Consider the following 18,719-nt stretch of genomic DNA (forward strand, 5'->3'; position numbering starts at 1 on the left):
GTTTTTGCTGGGATTGTCAGTAAATGGAGAGGGGAAGAGTAATGTCCGTGATGGACAGCAGCCTTTTGAGAGCTGGTTCAAGACCACTGTCTGATTTTAGATGGATGGCTTAGATTAGAAGGGAAAAGATCTGTGTCCCTGGACTGAACAACTGAGCCATTGAGTCCCTGTAGAACAAAATATCTTTCTAGGAGTGATCGTGCAATACCTGCTGTTCCCAGTGGTCTCTTTGTTTGGTTGGAATGGTCACTAGGTGCGACCATGTTAAAGGTGACCTCCTCTGCACTGTCTTCCAATAATGTGTCTGTGGGACTTTGCCATCTCTCCCCTTGCTCTCCTTTTACAGAGTTATTAAGATGGCACACCGTCTTTGGTTTCTCAGATCAACTCTGGAGCCCTCTTTAAAATCTGTGTTACCTTGGCCACCTTTCCGTTACTGTGGCTGTTTAAATGATAGGTTACAGGTTACAAGTTTGAGTTCTTTCAGGACTTTGGCATATGGTGATTTGCTACTCTTTTTAGTTTGATCTATTACGTCTTTCATTATCGCAGAGATTTGCTTTAGTTGTTCAGAATCGCCACCATCAAAGAATGTTTCCAATGTTGTCCTCAGTAAAGACAGTTTTTTTTTTTGCTGTTTCCTTGTTCTCCCTGATTTAACTCTTTTATCTCTTCAGTCACCTAGCAGCCCACCTCCATAGGCTTTTTGCTTCAGATGTACTTGGGGAAAAAAAAATGTTTTTATCTCTTTGGCAAGCTTCTTTTTTTCTTGGCCTGACTTACTGCTTTATATGGGATCTAACTTGCCAATACTTATGCTCTTGCCTTTTTTCTTCATTTGGGTTTGCTTTCCATTTTTTGAAAGATGCCATTTTGGCTTAACTATCTTTCATTTTGTCATTATATCATGCTGGTAGACGTTTGGTCTTCCTTTAACCATTTTAATGCATGGAGCATTTTATGTGGGCTTCCAAGATGGCATTTTTAAGCCACAGAACTGTAAATAATCCTCCTAACTATAATAATATGTATTTCTAGTTGACACGGCAAATTTTGTTTATTAATAGGCAATGTGCATTGCTGCAAGCTTAACTTCTACCATTGTTGCTTGCATAGGATATATAATCATAGGTCTGCGTTCCCTACAATTACCATCCAAAATTTTAAAATCTTTTTTTCTTTTGAATATGTACATAAGATTTAGGGAAATGCTGGCAGCACCACAGGGTCTCTTCATCTGCCACCGGCCTCCTTTTCCAAAGCACAGAACAGGAGCATGAAATATTTTGTTACAAAAATACCAGGGATGCACAGTTTTCCTGGGAAACAAAAGATAAGCAAAATACCAAATATGGTGATCTTTGTCCCTCTAGTAGTATCTATTCTGTGGGTGAGAGCCACTGGATAATTATTTCCAGAACGGACACTATCCTTTATCTTTTATCTATATTAGATGTATTAGAACATAAGATGAATGTTGCATAATTCCTTAGTGCTACCCCTAACATCCACTTAGGGTTAACCCTGTGGACACTTGGAGGGTCCTGCCAAGCACTGCTCAGGTTCACCAGCATATGGGCACCTAGATGGGTGACCTCCCATCTGTCTGTTTCCTGCTTGCCTCTGGAGCAAGTACTCCACCCACAGGCTATAACTAACTTACTGGTTTCTAGGGGCACCGAAACCCCACAAAATCCAAGGGCAATGGCATACCAAGGGGATGGTAAGGGGGGTGTTTCGCCCCGGGTGACAACTGGGGGAGCGATACCATTGCTGTCAGCATGTAGAAAGGTGCCAAAGTAGTGCAGAAAAGTGACATGCTGGTGGGGTTACCACTCCTCACCAGCAAAAGCAAGATCCTTTGGAAAAGAGGCCGGTGGCAGATGAAGAGGCCTTGCTGTGCAGCCAGTGGCTAAAGAAGAGTTCCAAAATGTGTGTGAGAAAATGAGAGACTGGACCTGTGAGTGAGTGCCAGTGTATGAGAGGGTGTGTGTGTATGTGTGAGGGTGCCTCTTTTGGTTGGGGGGTTGAGAAACTAAGGAAGCGAGTGTGTCTGTCTCACACATACGCTTAAGCTTCCTTTGTCTCTCATCGACGTGTGTGTGAGACAGAGAGAACATAGTTTGTTTGTTTCTCTGTGTGTACCCGTAGTCCACGACAATCTCAGGTTGACAGGTATGGAGAGCGGGGGATTTTTAAAATCCTTATTAGTTTTAATTACTGGCTGTTATATGATGTCTGCTATTTTGAAATATTTTATCCATGTTTAGGAAATTTTAAAATTATATATTTGGGGGGTAGGGTGCCAAAGGAAGTATCCACCCTGGGTGCCAAATACTTTAGGTATGCCACTGTCCTAGAAATGCAGCTATAGATTAAATACAAATAATGCTGAGATCATCAGTCAGTCACAGATCAGAGCTAACAAACTAAAGAGTTCATTAACAAATAACAAGAACAATGAACAGAAAATATATTTAATTTGGAAACAGCAACACGTAAAATAACAAGGATTCATAAAGTTAATGCTACTTAGACAAGTTTCACAGAGTCTAGGGAGGTTTAGGAGAGGCTGTCCTTACAAGGTTGTGTAGAGCTGGGACAGGAGCTTGGCACAGATTTGGCTCCTCTGTACTCCTAATCAACAAGACTGGAAAGTTCTATCAACTTCAGGGCTAATCCTTTGTGGGCTGTGTCTGAAGGACCAATCAGGGCACTGAGTTGTAGCTGCATGACCAATAGCATTGAAAGATGTTTGTCTGGCAGGTCCCTATAGATAATGGGAAATATGTTGTCCAAGTCTCACTCTGTGTTAAGCAGGCATTCCAAGCTTCAGTTTGAACTACAGTGTTGTAAAGTTCAGAACACCACCAGCAGGCTAGCTTTAATGGAAATGAGCTCTTTCTGAGGAAAACACAGGTCTTAGAGCAAAACAAGGAATCACAGTATGAATAAAAACCCCATTTAACCCACGTGGGCCTTGTCCAAACTTTCTTTTCCTGGAGCAATAAGCAAAATGTGGCTTAACCAGGAAAGTTAGAGCTATGAGCTGAATGGATTGGTGGTCTCATTTTATACATAGTGACTTTTATCAGTGGAGAAACATTTTAAAGGGTCCCATTAGTGATATTTTAATAACCCTGCAAGTGGAAAGCTTAACTCTAAAGAGATTTGGCAGTTGAGGAAGAACACGTGCTGACCATACTAATCCGGTGATCTTTCAACTCTTAATCTGTGAATCACATTAGGTCTAGTTTTCAGGAGGTCCATAAAAATATTTGTGGTGTGTTTTTCATACATCTGGCCTGTGAACCAGGTAAATTTGCATCTTTCTTGCTTATCTTGGAAACCAGGCCTGTTGGGGAACACTGTGATAATCTGTTCGTTTCTACCACATTCAGCTACTGCACGTTCCAAACTGGAGTCATGTACACTTTTACTGTAATGTGAGGCAGGCACGGGCCCTGTATTTTAGACTCCAATTCCCCCACTCCTACCATATCACTGATGGCCCTGCATTCCCTGCACATCTGTCAGGGGGGGGGGGTTTCATCTGAATGGATCTGGCACGACTGTTGACTCCTAAGTAGGAGACTCATCCCAAGTTCAGCCAGCTGTGTCCATGGAAACTTTTCCTAATATAATGGACAGATGACAACAGCAATAGATGCTTTGCACTGATGGGGGCAGACAAAAACTGGAAATCATCTACAACCACTCTGGTTTTCTTTATACACCAATGAGTTTTGTCATTTAAACTTCTTAAAGTCACAGTACTACCTACATTCCTTTTCAGCTTTGGATTTTTTTGCAAGGGAATATTTATCCATTCTGAGACTCATTGCAAGTTATGTCACTTAGTGAGAGAGATTTCACAGACCGGCTTGACATAATTGTTCTTATTGATGTGTTTGTATCTTGATTTGATCATTTCAGTTGGTCTTTCTGCCTTTTGCAGACTATAAAGATCCTAAGAGTTTCTCATGGGAAAAATACTTGGAGGAAACAGGTTCCCAGGCTGCTCCAGCAAGAGCATTTAAACTGGTAAGAAGAGAAACTTCCAGATCTTGTGAGAATATGTAAACTGGTGCAGTGAGACTGGTTCTCCGGCTGCTCTGGTGGGATCACCACTTTGGTAAGAAGTGAGACAGGTTACCAGGCTGCTCCATCGAGAACATTCACTTTGGTAAGAGTCCTCTGCTGTGAAGGATGTTGGAATGACTTGATTAGAACATGTGACACTCTCTCTCTCAGGGTTGGAATGGGTCTGTTACTGTCCTTAAGACTTTTACAGCCAGGCACAGAGGACTTAGCTTTGAGTGACAGGGGCAGGTCACAGGATTCTGCACGGGCCTCATCTCCATATCCCAGCACCAGGTAATGCTGATAATGCATTGTGACACCAGGATCCTCAATGACTGGAGATGATGCAGAGTTTTCATTGTGGCAACTGTAAGGCAAATAATTATTAGACACATGCCTGCAAGCTTAGCTTAGCATTTGGCTATTAAGCTAATTGTTGCAAGATGCTTATCTGTAAGTTCCCGGGACATACCCAGATCAGTCCAAACTCCCGGGTTTTGTACCCCTGCCAGCAGATGGAGACAGACAGATAGCTTTATTGAACCTGCTATATAACATAGAGTGCCACCTGCAGTCCCTCAGTATTTTTCTGTTTCCAGCAGATGGCAGATAGTGCAAAGCCTGCAGTCTGAGTAAAATAAATAAATAAATAAATAAGAAAAAAGCAGAAGATTTGGAAAAATTTCAAAGGGAGCTTCCCAGAGAGTTGTGAGGTCCTGGTGGGGCTATCCTCCCTAGTCGAGGCGGTCGAACAGGGGGTTGGTGACCCTTCTTTAGCTCGCTCCAGTTACCATGTGGCTGACATCTAGTGCTTCCAGATCCCTCAGCTCTCATGAGGCAGCGATGTGACCCGCTGGTGATCCTGTCCGTTCCATCAAGGACACAGGGAAATTTTTCTTTTGCTTCCCTTGCTGGTAAAGCTTATATAATAAAAAAAAAAAATAGAATTTTATTCTTTGTCATGGTTTGCTGCTCAGTTCGGGGAGAATAGGTGAACGAGGGTTTGTGGTGCATCAGGCAGGTTTCCCGGCACCTGCAGTTTGGCGGTGCCTACTCTAGAGGTGCTGTTTCAGGCACTAAGTGCATTCTTAGTCATGCCGTGTGCTTCCCTTTGCCAGGCCTGCGAGGAGATGCGTTCGCGGCTCAGTCGTTTGAGCCTATGCACTGGGTGTGCTGCTGGTGGGGAGAGTGCGGCAGCATCTTTGGTGTTTCTCTCAGGGCCTTTTGGGGGGGGGGAGGGGGTTTGGCGGCCTTTTTGGATGCTGCCACATGGTCGACCATATGGTCTCTTGTGGTTTCGTGGTAACCTGGACCTTTTCTTCCGCGTCTCTTCCCAGCAGCTGGATTAGGATGATCTCAAAGGGGAAGATTTCCCTCTGGGTGCGGGGCCCACGGATGTTGGATCCCCTCAGGATCATTATTCTGATGACTCTGTTTCTTTTCCTCAGAGTTTGATCTCCTCATGCACAAGGCCTTTCTGGCTAGGGAAGTGTCGGGGGGGGGGGGCATGATGATTCTTGGCCTCGACCCTGGGGGGGGGTTGGGGGGTCTAAAGCGTGAACAAAGTCTAAGAGCGCGCCGAGGGAGCTTGGTATGTTTTGGGCCTGGCTTTGGGTTTTAGAGACCTACAGGATGATATGGATGATTCAGAGGATCAGCAGGAGGCCCCTGGGGAAGTCCTAGAAGAGGTTCCACTGCCAGACTTGATCCAGGATCCGCAGGAGGTGCCTTGTGGCTGAAGGGGATGATCCCAAAGGTAGTGTCGGGGTTTCATGTTAATCAGACGGTGCAATTTCCGGCCTTTCCGCATCTGGATTCCTCAGTCCCTCATGCAAGGGAGCTGAGACTTTTGGACATCCGCTGGGCATTGTTATGATATCTGAAGATCATTAATGATTTTTGTACATTGAATCACCTTTTCGTTCTCTGGAATGGCCCAAGGAAGAAGGGGCGTCTGTCGTCTAAAGCTACGATTGCACATTGGCTCAAGCAGGCGATCAGTTCGGCATATATTTCTAGGAGTCGGTCAGTGCCTGAAGGATCGAGGGCTCATGTGATGCGTTTGCAGGCAGCCTCTTGGGCTGAGGCCCAGAAGGTGTCACCGCAGGAGGTTTGTAGGGCAGTGACTTGGAAGTCGCTGCACACTTTTGCCAGACATTAATGGTTGGATGTGGGAGTTCCGACTGGGGCCAGTTTTGGGGAGGGTGTTCTGCGAGTGGGACTCTCCAGGTCCCACCCAGTTTAGTGGGCTTAGGTACATCCCAGGAGTCTGGACTGATCCGGGTACGTAGAGGGAAAGGAAAATTGATTCTTGCTTGCTAATTTTCGTTCCTGTAGTACTACAGATCAGTCCAGACCCCCACTTATGGTAGAAGCGGGAGAGTTGCCTGCTCGTTTTCATAGTTATGTCGGAATTACTTTTGAGTTGTTAGTAGCTCACTGAGCTATTTTCACTTTACTTGAGTTCTTTCTTAACATGTTACAGCGTCGCCACCCTCTTGTTTGTGGGAATTGGGGAGGGCTGTTAAAACTAATTGTTTTAGCTTTGGCATCTTGGCTTGGATACAGTTCTATACTGAGGGACTGCAGGTGGCATGCTTTTATATAACAGTTTCAATAAAACTTTATCTGTCTACGTCTGCTGGCAGGGCTACAAAGCCCAGGAGTCTGGACTGATCTGTGGTACTACAGGAACGAAAATGAGCAGGTAAGAACCAATTTTCCTGCCCACTGGATTCTAATCCTGTCTCCATTGACTGGGTGGGCTTGGAAAGTCGCTCACTCTACTTCAGTTTACCCCCGTTGTCTCCCCCCCATAGGTTTGTAACTTTCCCTTTTCCAATACTTTGCTCCTTGCAGCGACCTCCTCATGGATTTCAGGTTAACACGAAGCTGGAAGTGGTGGACAAGAGGAACCCTATGTTAATACGCGTATCGACCATTGTAGATAAAGAGGATCATCGAATAAAGGTAAAGGAGCCTGTCAAATTGCAATAAAGCCTTGCTTGTACGATGGCTTTACGTGTACCTTTCGACGTTTTCATGTAGGAAATTGGTGAGAAGTGGGTGGGATGTGTACATGTGCTACCCTCAGCTCCATCTTCAAGAACAGATGAGCGGTGTCTGTGTGGGGCCAGGGCCAAGCCTCTTCGGACAGAGGGGAGAAGAATATTTTGGGAATTTCCTCCCCTCTCCCCCGTGAGAAGAGTTGGTGTTTTTCTGCTTATGGTCAAGGGGAGGTGTTCCCAGACTCTAAGAAATGCAAACTGAACCTGTTCGAAGTTCACATTTCTTGCATTCAGTGTTTCCAGTTCATTTCTGGAATTTTATTAATGTCCCCCCATCAATTCAAATGAGTCTGAATTAATTGGATGGCTTCTGTCCATCTGGTTTCAATGTTTTTGACATTCTCTTAAGCACATGACTGCTTTTCACTAAGGCATTAACTGCTAGGAACAACCTAACCCTGGAGGTCATTATTGACCATAATGTTTGTATATGTTGTGTAGTTAATAGTTTTACTTGATGGAGTTGCCTGAAATAATTTTCTATTTTATTGATGGTTTATCTGGCTAAGTTGCTTTGGCATAACTTTTATGACTGTAATATTGTTACCTGCTTAGAACGGGGAATAGAGTGAAATACAAATATTTTAAATATTTTTATTCTATTTTATGGCCAGTTAAAGATCTTAAGGGGCAATGTCTGGTGGGACATCAAGGGTTTGTTTCTTGTTTACCTTTATATATCGTCATTGACATCTGACACAAATATTGCTCTGTACGTAAAAAAAAAAATTCAACATAATAGCAATATCCTTCCAAGGGAGTGGAGGAGTAGCCTAGTGGTTAGAGCAGCGCTATGAACCATGGAGACCACAGGGATCAAGTCCCAATGTCACTTCTTGTGACCTTGGGCAAGTCACTTTACCCTCCATTGCCACAGGTACAAAATTAGATTGCAAGCCCCCTGGAGATGGGGAAATACCTACAGAACCTGAATGTAATCCAATTTGAAGTGATGAAAAGCGGAATATAAAAATCTAAATAATAAATAAAAAGTACTTTATCCAATGGAGATGGGTTTTTTTAAACATGTCAAAACCCTAATACAGTGATGTATAATATTGTAAGCAATGAGCATAAAAACATATAAGTATTGTGATTCATTTTCAAAACCAGGAGTTTAAAATGTTAAACCGTAAATAAAACCTTACCTTTTTAGTCATTTTAGTATTTAAAATTTTCCAGCAGAATTAGAAAAGGTACAGAGAAGGGCGACGAAAATGATAAAGGAGATGGAATGATTCCCCTATGAGGTTAGGCTCTTCAGCTTGGAGAAGAGACGGCTGAGGGGAGATAGGATAGAGCTCTATAAAATGAATGGAGTGGAACAAGTAAACATTAATATGTTTACTCTTTCAAAGAGTAAAAGACTAAGGGACACACAATTAAGTTACTAAGTTTTTATTTATTTATTTATTTAAAATATTTCTATACCGGCCTTCATGAATGGAATTCATATCAGGCCGGTTTACATGGAACAAGGGATAAACCAAAGTAACCATAAATAAGAAAGGTTGAAACTATCAAAGTTACAATAAAACAGGGTATTAAACTTGGGAGCTAGAGTAGCTAGGAATAAGTGAAGTAGGAGTAAGAGCGATAGAAATTAACTAGATAATTATCATATAATATGGTAAGAAATTAGTAGACATTCAGTTCCTTGATCTGAGTATGACGAGTTAATTTGTGTTTCTTAGAAGTTGTACTAACTTCTAAGAAAAAATATTTTTTTTTTTACTCAACACATAATTAAGCTCTGGAATTCATTGCCAGAAGATGTGGTGAAAGCTGTTAGTGTAGCTGTGTTTAAAAAAAAGATTTGGACAAGTTCCTGGAGGAAAAGTCCATTAACCATTGTTAAAGTAGAGTTGCAGAAAATCCACTGCTTATTCTTGGGATAAGCAACTTGGAATCTGTCGACCTTTTGGGATCCTGCCAGGTACTTATGACGTGGATTGGTCACTGTTGGAACCAGGATACTGGGCTTGATGGACCTTTTTTTGGTCTGACCCAGTATGGCAAGTCTTGTGTTCTTATATAGGTAGCTGGGGAGGGGGCCTAAGTGTGCCCGTGACCGACTTTTGGGCTCTCCCATTTCCCAGCAGTGCTGGGGAGGGAAGTTTGGGAGAGCCTCCCTCCCCCCATAGCTGCCAATCATTTAAACTGTTAACGGTTTTTAAATTTCAGTAATTTAAATAGTTACCTGGAATTATATATTTAAAAAAGTTGAGCATCTTTTTGCCAGCATATACCATCGGGTTCCATCGTACCTAGCAGTAACCTTAGAACTGTTACTGTTTTAATGGACTCAGAGTAATATTGTCGCTGCATGTAAGAAAAACAGAAAAATCCCGATATCGGAATTAGATCCAGATCTATGGTCGTTTGGGAGGGCAATTTTCAAAGCGGTTTCTGTAAGTAAAACTGCTTTACGGGCAAAAATGAATCTTTTGAAAATTGCTTACCCTCTCTGACATAAAAATACACGTATAGTAAGAACAAGCACAGTTATAGGCGTTTATAGGGGGAGCGCGGCTGGAGAAGTCAGCACGTATATGCTTCTTTTTCACATTTCATAAGTACATGGGTATATTTTCCCAGTAAAAAAAAAAAAAAATATGCACACAAATAGATACCTTTTCCAAGTCAATCTGCCCACAGATTTTACACTTCTGCACAGAATTTGAAAGTTGCATCTTAAGAGAGGTCACAAGTAGGTTTATAACTGGGGATATATATTTCTCTTGTTTTGAAACTTTTTTTTTTTTTTTTTTTAAGGTACACTTTGATGGCTGGAGCTCAATGTATGACTACTGGATAGATGCGGACAGCCCAGACATCCACCCTGTCGGCTGGTGTGTAAAAACTGGACACACCTTACAGCTCCCAATGGGTGAGGAGAGAAGAGCCCAAAAGGGACCATCCTTGTCACTGATGAAACCACTTACAGAAAAACATCCTCTGAGCTTTGCATTCCACTTTCTACATCGGATTTTAATTCGAAAAACTGAGCAGTTGCACACACCTTTAGGCAAACGGAGGGGATATGTTAGGGAATAAATTGGATTTATTACATTGGATGCAATAGATAGAAATCCTGAGGACAATATTCAGCTGTTGAGCGGCTTGGCTATCTTAAAGTTAAGCAGACATGTTTATCTGGCTAACTTTAGGACAGGTCAGCGGCACAGCCAGAGCTAGCCGCATAAGTTAACCAAATATCGGAGTTAGCCAGTTAACCTGTATGGCCAGCTCCACCCCTCCCGCCTGCTCGCCCCTGACTTTTGCAGCTAAATTTTAGCCGCATAAGTCTTTTTTAAAATATGCCAGTTTAGCCATTTAGATGGATAACTTTTCAGTTATCCATCTAAATGGATTTTGAATATTGACCACCTTGTGTCTAAGCATTTAAGTAAAACAATGAAATTGCAATGAGCTCTGCAGATTAACAGAGTCTGTGCTACATTATCTTATGATTGTACAATGTTAAAGCTGCAAGCAAAGGATTACTGTCCCTTTCAGATGTTCTGCAAGCGCACTATGGAGATAATTCTCAAAATTATTTACAGGCATAAAATTGGGTTTTACACATGTAAATGGACTTTTGAAAATTGCTACTTTTATGTGTATAACTACTTTGAAATATAACTGCATAGGGCTGAACTTTCAAAAGATATTGCGTGTGTAAACGGGCTTTTGAAAATTGTGCTGCTTTTTTCCGTGCATAAGTCCTTCAGAAATGTACTTCTGTGTGTTTACATTTCATGTTAAGATGTGAGATGTGTTCCTTCCATTTCTTGCTTTACTTAGGTGCTGCAGAGGTGTCCGTGGGGACAGCAGGACAGGTGTGTCCCACCCCTGGATGTCAGGGAATAGGCCATGTTCGAGGACCGCGATATGGGACACATTATACGTACGTGTTGGTGCTCTGTGGATAGTTGGGGGGGGAGTGGTTCTATAAGAATCTGTCCTAGGAAATCATAAACTCTAGTGTAGACAGTTGCAAAAAAAAAGCCTTTTTTTTTTTTTTTTAAAGGACCATTGTTCTCAGTCTAGCGCTTTTAGGTGACTTGTTGAGATTATAAACCAAAGGAAGAGCATGTCCAGTAAAAATGAAATATGAGAATTTTAAATGAAAATATATTCCGAAGACTGATCTTGGAGAATGCTTCTTCAGATCTATATGGTCTTGAAAGCTCATCTATTACACTTTCTCCAAGTTATTCTTCCACTGATCTAATAAAAAGGTAGCTCAGCCTGTAAACAATGATATTTCACCTTTACTGGATCAATCATGCTAGGTGGATTATAACATTAACCTAAAACGATAGTATAAAACATACAGACATTGACTTTGTAAAATACTCAGCCAGGCTAAGAAGATCCATTTCATCTTCTGTGCAAAACATACAGGCTAATGTACCAAGCTTTAGGGAAACATGCATCAACCTTGAAATGGATTTCTGTAAATAAAAACATTTTTGCACACAGAAATAAGCCTTTTACAAAATTTCCCACCCGATATGCTGGTAAACGTGTGTGTATGTCAGATTTGCACACAGCAGAGGTAGAGTTTAGGAAGGATTTGCACTTATGTGCACGCTTTTGCATTTTCAAAAGTATGCACATACAATTTCCCAAAAGATTTCTGTGCACAATTCAGTAGGTGCAACCCTGAGCAGTGGTATCTCAGAGAACTAAACATTTTTTCTTAAAAATAAATAAATAATAATAATAATAAAAGTAAAATTCAAAATTAACTCATTAAGCATAGTGTTTCCCCTACTACAAAAAGGGGATTGGCTAACACCCTTGGATCTAAAGGACGCATATACACTTATGCACATCAACATAAAATACAGAAAATATCTGAGGTTCATGTTACAAGACCAGCATTTCCAGTACAAAGTACTGCCGTTTGGCTTAGTAGCAGCCTTGAGAGACTTTACCAAATGTCTAGCCCATAGTAGCAGCCTATCTGAGCGAGAACAATCTGCTAATCTTTTTATACTTAGATGACTGGCTAATATTGAGCATATTTTACAAAAACTCAATAGATACAGAGCTGGAGAGAGATAGTAGTCAAGCAATGCAACATCTGGGGTTCCTGATACATTTACTTCTTACTGAGTACAAGTATTGGAATTTATAGGTGCTCATCTAGACAGGAAAAAGAAGGAAAATCGTGCCTTCCAATGCAAAGAGTGATCAATCTAAAAAGCATAGTCCATTAACAATTAAGGCAGAGTTGCAGAAATCCACTGCTTATTCTTGGGATAAGCAGCTTGGAATCTGTCTACTCCTTGGGATCCTGCCAGATACTTGTGTCCTGGCTTGGCCACTGTTGGAAATAGGATACTGGGCTTGATGGACCAGCCTTATATTCTTATGTTATGTTCCTGTATGATAGCAATAGTTGGGCTTGTCGCATGTAGGTACTGTTCTACTTAAGGTGCTTAAGTCTATTGTGAATCCCCCCGGGGCCTATCTATTGTGGCAAGTATTAGCTCATTGTTGGAACCCCTCTCAAGACTTATTGACAAATTCTTGCAGCCCTTTATATCCTTTGCTCCCTCATATAGCTGTGACTCTGGACACTTCATTACTACCTTGGATACCCTTGCTTTACCTACATGCGACAAGCCCAACTATTGCTATCATATAAAAACATAACATAAGAATATAAGGCTGGTCCATCAAGCCCAGTATCCTATTACTGTTTGGATCACGAATCTCACACTCCTAGTAATTTTGGGCAAGCTGTGCTGAGAAATATTAAACTAAAATGTCAGCTTCCTGCAGTATTAATAAATGGGTTCCAAGAGAACGGAAATGAACAAATATATTCACTAGCAAGGCTTAGCTTGGATGTTCTCACACGTGAGGCTGTATTGTCCTGCTTGTCCATGGAGAAAGCAAAGTTACTTACCTGTATCGGGTGTTCTCTGTGGACAGCAGAACAAACCCTCCCTCCTGCCTAGTAAGTTGAAGTAAGCTAGGTATTTGAAAGAGGGCACATGGTGGTGGTAGCACAGGAAATCTCTCCTTTTCAGTTGCCGGTTCAGTCCTCTGGAACTCTTTACCAATGGAGCTACGTCAGTGTGACTCGGTCAAAAGTTTTAGAGAGCTTTTAAAGACCTTTCTGTTTGTCAGCCTATTTTTTAACGTTTTATTATTTTAATTAGCTTTTTAACTGACTACATTTTATATTTAATTTTATTGCTTTTTGTATATTGCATATTTTGTGTCATATTGTTGCTTTAGTTTATTGTTGTGTTTTATGATAACTTATATGTATGTTTCCTTGTACATTGCTAGACTACTTTTAGTGTTAGGTGATTCAAAAATTTTAATAAATGTAAATCCCATACATGTTCAGGGAAAGGTTTATTAACATTTTGAGCTGGGGGAGAGCAGTACCAGACTCTGCGCTGTCGGATGACATCATCCACGTGTGGCGGTTTGTCCTGCTTTCTATGGAGAACATCTTTTTACAGGGAAGCGCTTTTCTTACTAACCTCTTTGACACCTGCACCAGCTTTATAAGCTCACTGTTGACATTCATCATTCTAGAATTATTACGGAAGTGGTGACAGAAGTACATAAGTCCTTGTAACAAGAGAAGGTGATGGCTCCTCCTAAAATTTTTATGTTTCTGTTGTCACTGTAGGTCAATTGGCTGTCCGTATTCAGACGTGAATCTCGTCAGAGAGAGCTTCTTGCCAGATCGTCTCAGTGGGGAGAAACCCTTGCCCAGTAGCAATGTGCAGAAACCCAAGAGGCCCGAGACACCAGCACCTTCCATGGACCCACAACCAGACTCTCCACTGTCCAAGTAAGCCCACACCTTCGTGCTGCTGACTCCCTAGGGCTCTTTCCACAAACTTGTTGATGCTGAAAATCATTTTCACTAAATGTTGCTAAATTAAAATAATGTTGACTGTGCCGAGGGAGAACAAGCAACCATAGGCTCAGACCATAATTTATAATGATCTCCTATATCAGCTCGGCTAGGACACCTGCTTCTTTACCTCTGATGTGGACCTGAGTTTGAGACTGCAGTTTAAAGACTGGAATTGAGAGACCCCTGGAAGAGCAGGGCTTTGCTCTGCCTTTGGGGATAGAACAGCAAAAACTGATTCATTAGCGTGTGTTTATATAGGAGACAAGAACTCGTATGGACTTAAGGACAAGGCAGTGTCAAGGAAAATGTTGGCATGGTTAATTATAGTTAAATTATTAGAACCACATAAAATAGCTTTTACTCCATTTATATATTATAAATCTGTTTGGGGGGCACTTGGAGTCTTCCCAGCCATTAACGTGTGGTTTTCTCAGAGCCCTGGATAAACTGATCACAAGATGCCAGTCCAGGCATTCTGGGCAAGCCTTGCCTGACCCTGTTCTTTCCTTAGGTGTGTGACACACATGCACCAGAAAGAACCAGAATTTATGTTTTAGACAACAGAGTGTCTCTTACATTAGTCAAAAATGATCAAACCAAATTTGTTAAAGCAACAGCAGCAGTACTTACGTGATATGACACAAGAATTTTTCTGCATGTTAAGTAACAGTTACAAAAAAAAAAAAAGTCTCCACTCACCTCCAGAAATTGTTAGGATTTCTTAGTTCAGATTCTCTTTTGCCTCTGTCTTCCTAAGGTGATAGTTTAATTTCCATGTGCTGCTTTTATAATCCTTCTTCTTTGGAAAGGCCCAATGGTGTAGTGAGGTGGTAATCTTTGCACTGGTTGACTGGACCCGTTTTTGTTTTGTTTTTTTTTTCTATAGAAAATCTTCCATGGCAGACGGTGAGAGGTCAGGTCGCAGCAGTGTCCATAGCCTGTCTGAGCAATCCGAAAACAGTCAGGACAAGGACTGGCCTGAAGAGGAGTCCTCAGTTGACAGCAAGCTGAAGCCTAGAAAGTAAATGCAACCTCTTTCATGCGGAAGCTTCTCTTCCCTGCCCATCTGGCGGCATTTCCGGGCATCCCTGCTGTTCAGCACCGATTCTTGCGCACATGCACACGCAACAATTTACAATGTGTCGCTTTTCACCATGGCTTTAAATTCATAGGGTTAGTTGCTCCTACATTTACAAGCAAGGGAGGGTAGTGTGGGCAGAAACCTCAAATGTCCACAAAACAAACAGTAAATGAAAGCAAAAATGCTTTATGCTTTATTGAGTAAAGCATTTTTGCTTTCCCTTATGTTTTTGTTGACATTTGAAGTTTTTGCCCATTCCATTCTGCTTGCCTTGAAAATAGTATTAGTTGGTGTGTGTTTGCACTGCTCCTATATTTGCACACAGCATGGTTCTTGTGTGTTGAGAAGGTCATACCTATACACAGAATAGTTCAGTGGGTCACTATTTTCTCCATGGATTTAAATTCATAGACTTGCCTGTGAGTATTCACTATGCATTTCTATTTGCAGGGTCGGCCACTCACATACCTACATTCGGCTCCAGCTTGTAAAGCAGGAAGATGATGGGAAAGGTTAGTTGGTTTAGAATTTCAAAACGGAGACTCAATATCCTTTTCTCTGTTCACCTCATATAGAGCAAGTAGATACCCATCTAAAGTCAGGAAGGAGAATATTCATGGATTCATTTTTATAAATCACATAATGTGGTTTTCTCAGCTTTCAAATAGGTTAATCCACGCCTGGTGGGTTATGCACCTCTACCAGCAGATGAAGACTGAGCATAGCTGACATCACAGTATATGTACCCCTGCAGTGACATCAGCCCACCAGTATTCTCCGTCTGCAGCAGATGATGTATGTACATCGCCCTACTGGGGATTGCTTGTTTAAGAAAAAAAGGAGATTAATCACGTACCACTTCTGAGGTGTGATACCTTGTGGTCCCTCCCTCAGTTGAGTTCTCCTGAGGTGATATTTCATGATCCCTCTCTCAGTCGAGTGCCTCTGTCCAGTAGCCAGTTTTCTGGCATGGACTTAGCTGCCAGGAGAGAATCAGCTGAGAGGCTAGCAGTTGCAGGAAGCCGAGCGTATTAGCCCTCTCCCCCAGCAGCCAGAGACAGACTCTGCACTTGGCTGGGATGGTCTGAGCTCAGGTAAGGGGATGTGTGTTTAAAAAAAAAAAAGATAATACATAAAAGAGAGAGGGATAATTTTACGGATTCCTTTCCCCCTCTTCTGGTCTGGTCTCCGAGCCTCGGCGTGTCAATCAGAAGTTTGTTCCTGCCTCTCTGAGGGGTTTGGGGAGTTGAGGCAGTTTTGGCGGGTTGAGCAGCCTTTTGGCTAGGCCCCATTCTCTGGCTTCTCTGAGACACTGTGTGGTAGGTCGTGGCGGTGTTCATGCGCCTCCTGCACAAGTCTGCCACAAAACAGTGACTGATATCTGTCCGCGCCTGCGTGTCCGTCTGGACTATGTGGATTAGGCGTCCAAATTTTAGGCGTCTATAGTTTGAACATTCATCGTATACCTGAGAGAGTGCGCACTTATGGGTTGTCCTGGCTTAAACGTAGGCATCCCACACTTGAGCGTCCTAATTTTAGGTGTCCTGTCCGAGTTTGCCTTGTGCAGGATACATAGTTGGACGCACAATTGTCAGACACTTGTTTGTAAGCGTGCTGCTGGTGGATGCCTTATCCATGGCGCTGGTAGCAAAGAATCCTAAGCGCAGTTTGTACTGCTTGCCATATTCGGACATCACAGCAGGGTGTCCCCTCTGATCTTGTCAGCACTGCCTGGAGGCTCGGGGAGAGGGTCTCCTGCAGATTTGGCTGAGCCTGTCCCTTCCCAGCAGGATGCGGGAATGGGACCGGAGAAGGATCTGTCAGAAGTTTCGCCTGGTTTGGAAGGTCCCCTAACTGGAATTTCAACAGGGAAGGACTCCTCAGTGGGCGCCACTCTGACACCCCCTGGGTTTGATATGGATTCTTTTGTCTTTTTTTCTTGGGCGGAATTTTTTAAGGGCTGCAGTCCGTTCTAATACTCGGCTGAACCAGCCAAACCTAGCAGTTTGGGATCTAGGTTGCAGAATCCTACAAGTCTGGTGCCGTGGATAAGCGTCTGAGTACACCTAGGCCTGCTGAGGATTCCACTAATGGGGACCCTGCTGCCTCGGATGACTAGGACGATCCTTACTTCTGGAGGATTACTGTATATAAGAAAGAGGTGTAATAGCTAGCTCTCTGAAGGAGTGTACGGTTCTCTTTTTCCTTCCACCAATACCTTGTAAACCAAAGAAATTTTCCTTACAATAAAGATGTCATTATTGGCCATATTTGGTTCTCCTGTGCATTGGTACTGGGGGTAAATCACACGCCCTTCTGCAGGAAGGTTGTCCGCTTGGAGACTGCACACACCAGCGCATCCACTTTCGGAAAATGCAACTGCTCTCTCTCGCTGTTGGATCCAGGGGTACAGCCCTACCCAAGGCTCGTCCCCCTTTAAAATTAGCTTCCAGAGCACCCCATTCAAGGCCAATCAAAGTACTAAAATGGGATTCTTCTTTGGCTCAGACATGGAACCAACACCCGCCACTCCCAGCATTGTTAGTGTCTGAGAGATTAGAGCCGGCGATCCAACTGTATAACTCCAAACCTGGAGGGATTTCCCCTTCTTACTATAGGCTTTATACTCCTCCGTGTCCCCCATCCCCCCCTCCGTTAAGCGTTACCCAGACCTCTTGTAATTTATCATTTACCATATACCAAAAAAGAGCACTGTTTCCTACCCCTAAGCCAGTATAGCCCCCCTTCTGACCACAAATGACCCAACTCTGGTTCTGCATTTCACCTTGGTGCCCAGGCAAAATGCTTCATGCTCTCCGCTAACTGTAGATAGGCTGGCACACATTGGTTCCTCTTTTGGGACATGCTGCTAATGTCTGAGTCTTTGTAAAGATGCAACTCTCCCTTTTAACTGGGGCTTTGGACACATGAGCATTTTGCCTGACCTTTGGTGCTTGATACCAGATACGGGGGGGGGAGCAGCATTGGAGGATGCACAGGATAGGAGAGTTGAGGCTATCCTTAGGCAGGTCTTGAGGTGGTGGCAGTGAACTGCAGCTAGCCTCTTGCTAAGATGAGACTGGTTTGAATACCAGGAACCAGCAGCCTCCTTTTTGGCGAATGCGGGCTACGCCCTGGTCCATACTCCTGCCAGAGGGGTTACTTCAGTATTAGTGGCCACATGTCAGCTGTGGCCAGCTGCTACAATTTCAAAGTCTAATCTTATGAAATTGCCCTTAAAGGATCACTCTTCTTCTGCGAGTGAGTTGGAGTACATTTATTTTTATTTTATTTAAAAGTTTTTATATACTGCTAATAGAATTAGTAACAATCTATCTAGGCGGCTCACAATGATACACACATAATAAATTAAACTAAAAACAATATGACAAAAGTAGATACAATATACAAGATAAAATATAAAATTATACGATATTAAAGGACAACTATTTGGACATAAAACATTTCTTAATAAATTAGTAGAGGGGGGTGGTTAAAAAGTTAGGCAATATTGTAAGCGCAGAACAAAGATAAGTTTTTAAAGATTTTTAAAATTCTTTAGTGTTTGATATAAGTCGGGCAGTGA

The 18,719-nt window shown here is 42.5% G+C and overlaps 1 protein-coding gene across 4 annotated transcripts in view; it reads left to right on the top strand.

The window, feature by feature from the left end:
- The window catches only part of L3MBTL3 (L3MBTL histone methyl-lysine binding protein 3), a 71,215-nt gene that overhangs the window by 34,378 nt on the left and 18,118 nt on the right, over positions 1-18,719 (top strand). For 3 of the 4 annotated variants that reach the window (XM_029571299.1, XM_029571296.1, XM_029571297.1), the window contains exons 13-19: positions 3,959-4,044; positions 6,943-7,053; positions 9,927-10,041; positions 10,959-11,061; positions 13,819-13,983; positions 14,939-15,073; positions 15,584-15,645. In XM_029571299.1, the coding sequence (XP_029427159.1) occupies positions 3,959-4,044; positions 6,943-7,053; positions 9,927-10,041; positions 10,959-11,061; positions 13,819-13,983; positions 14,939-15,073; positions 15,584-15,645 (777 nt within the window). Of the gene's footprint in view, positions 1-3,958; positions 4,045-6,942; positions 7,054-9,926; positions 10,042-10,958; positions 11,062-13,818; positions 13,984-14,938; positions 15,074-15,583; positions 15,646-15,790; positions 15,873-18,719 lie in introns of those variants that run through there. The other variant, XM_029571300.1, reaches the window with a different exon arrangement.

This window comes from Rhinatrema bivittatum, chromosome 11 (genome assembly GCF_901001135.1).
Source record: "Rhinatrema bivittatum chromosome 11, aRhiBiv1.1, whole genome shotgun sequence".
NCBI classification, from domain to species: domain Eukaryota; kingdom Metazoa; phylum Chordata; class Amphibia; order Gymnophiona; family Rhinatrematidae; genus Rhinatrema; species Rhinatrema bivittatum.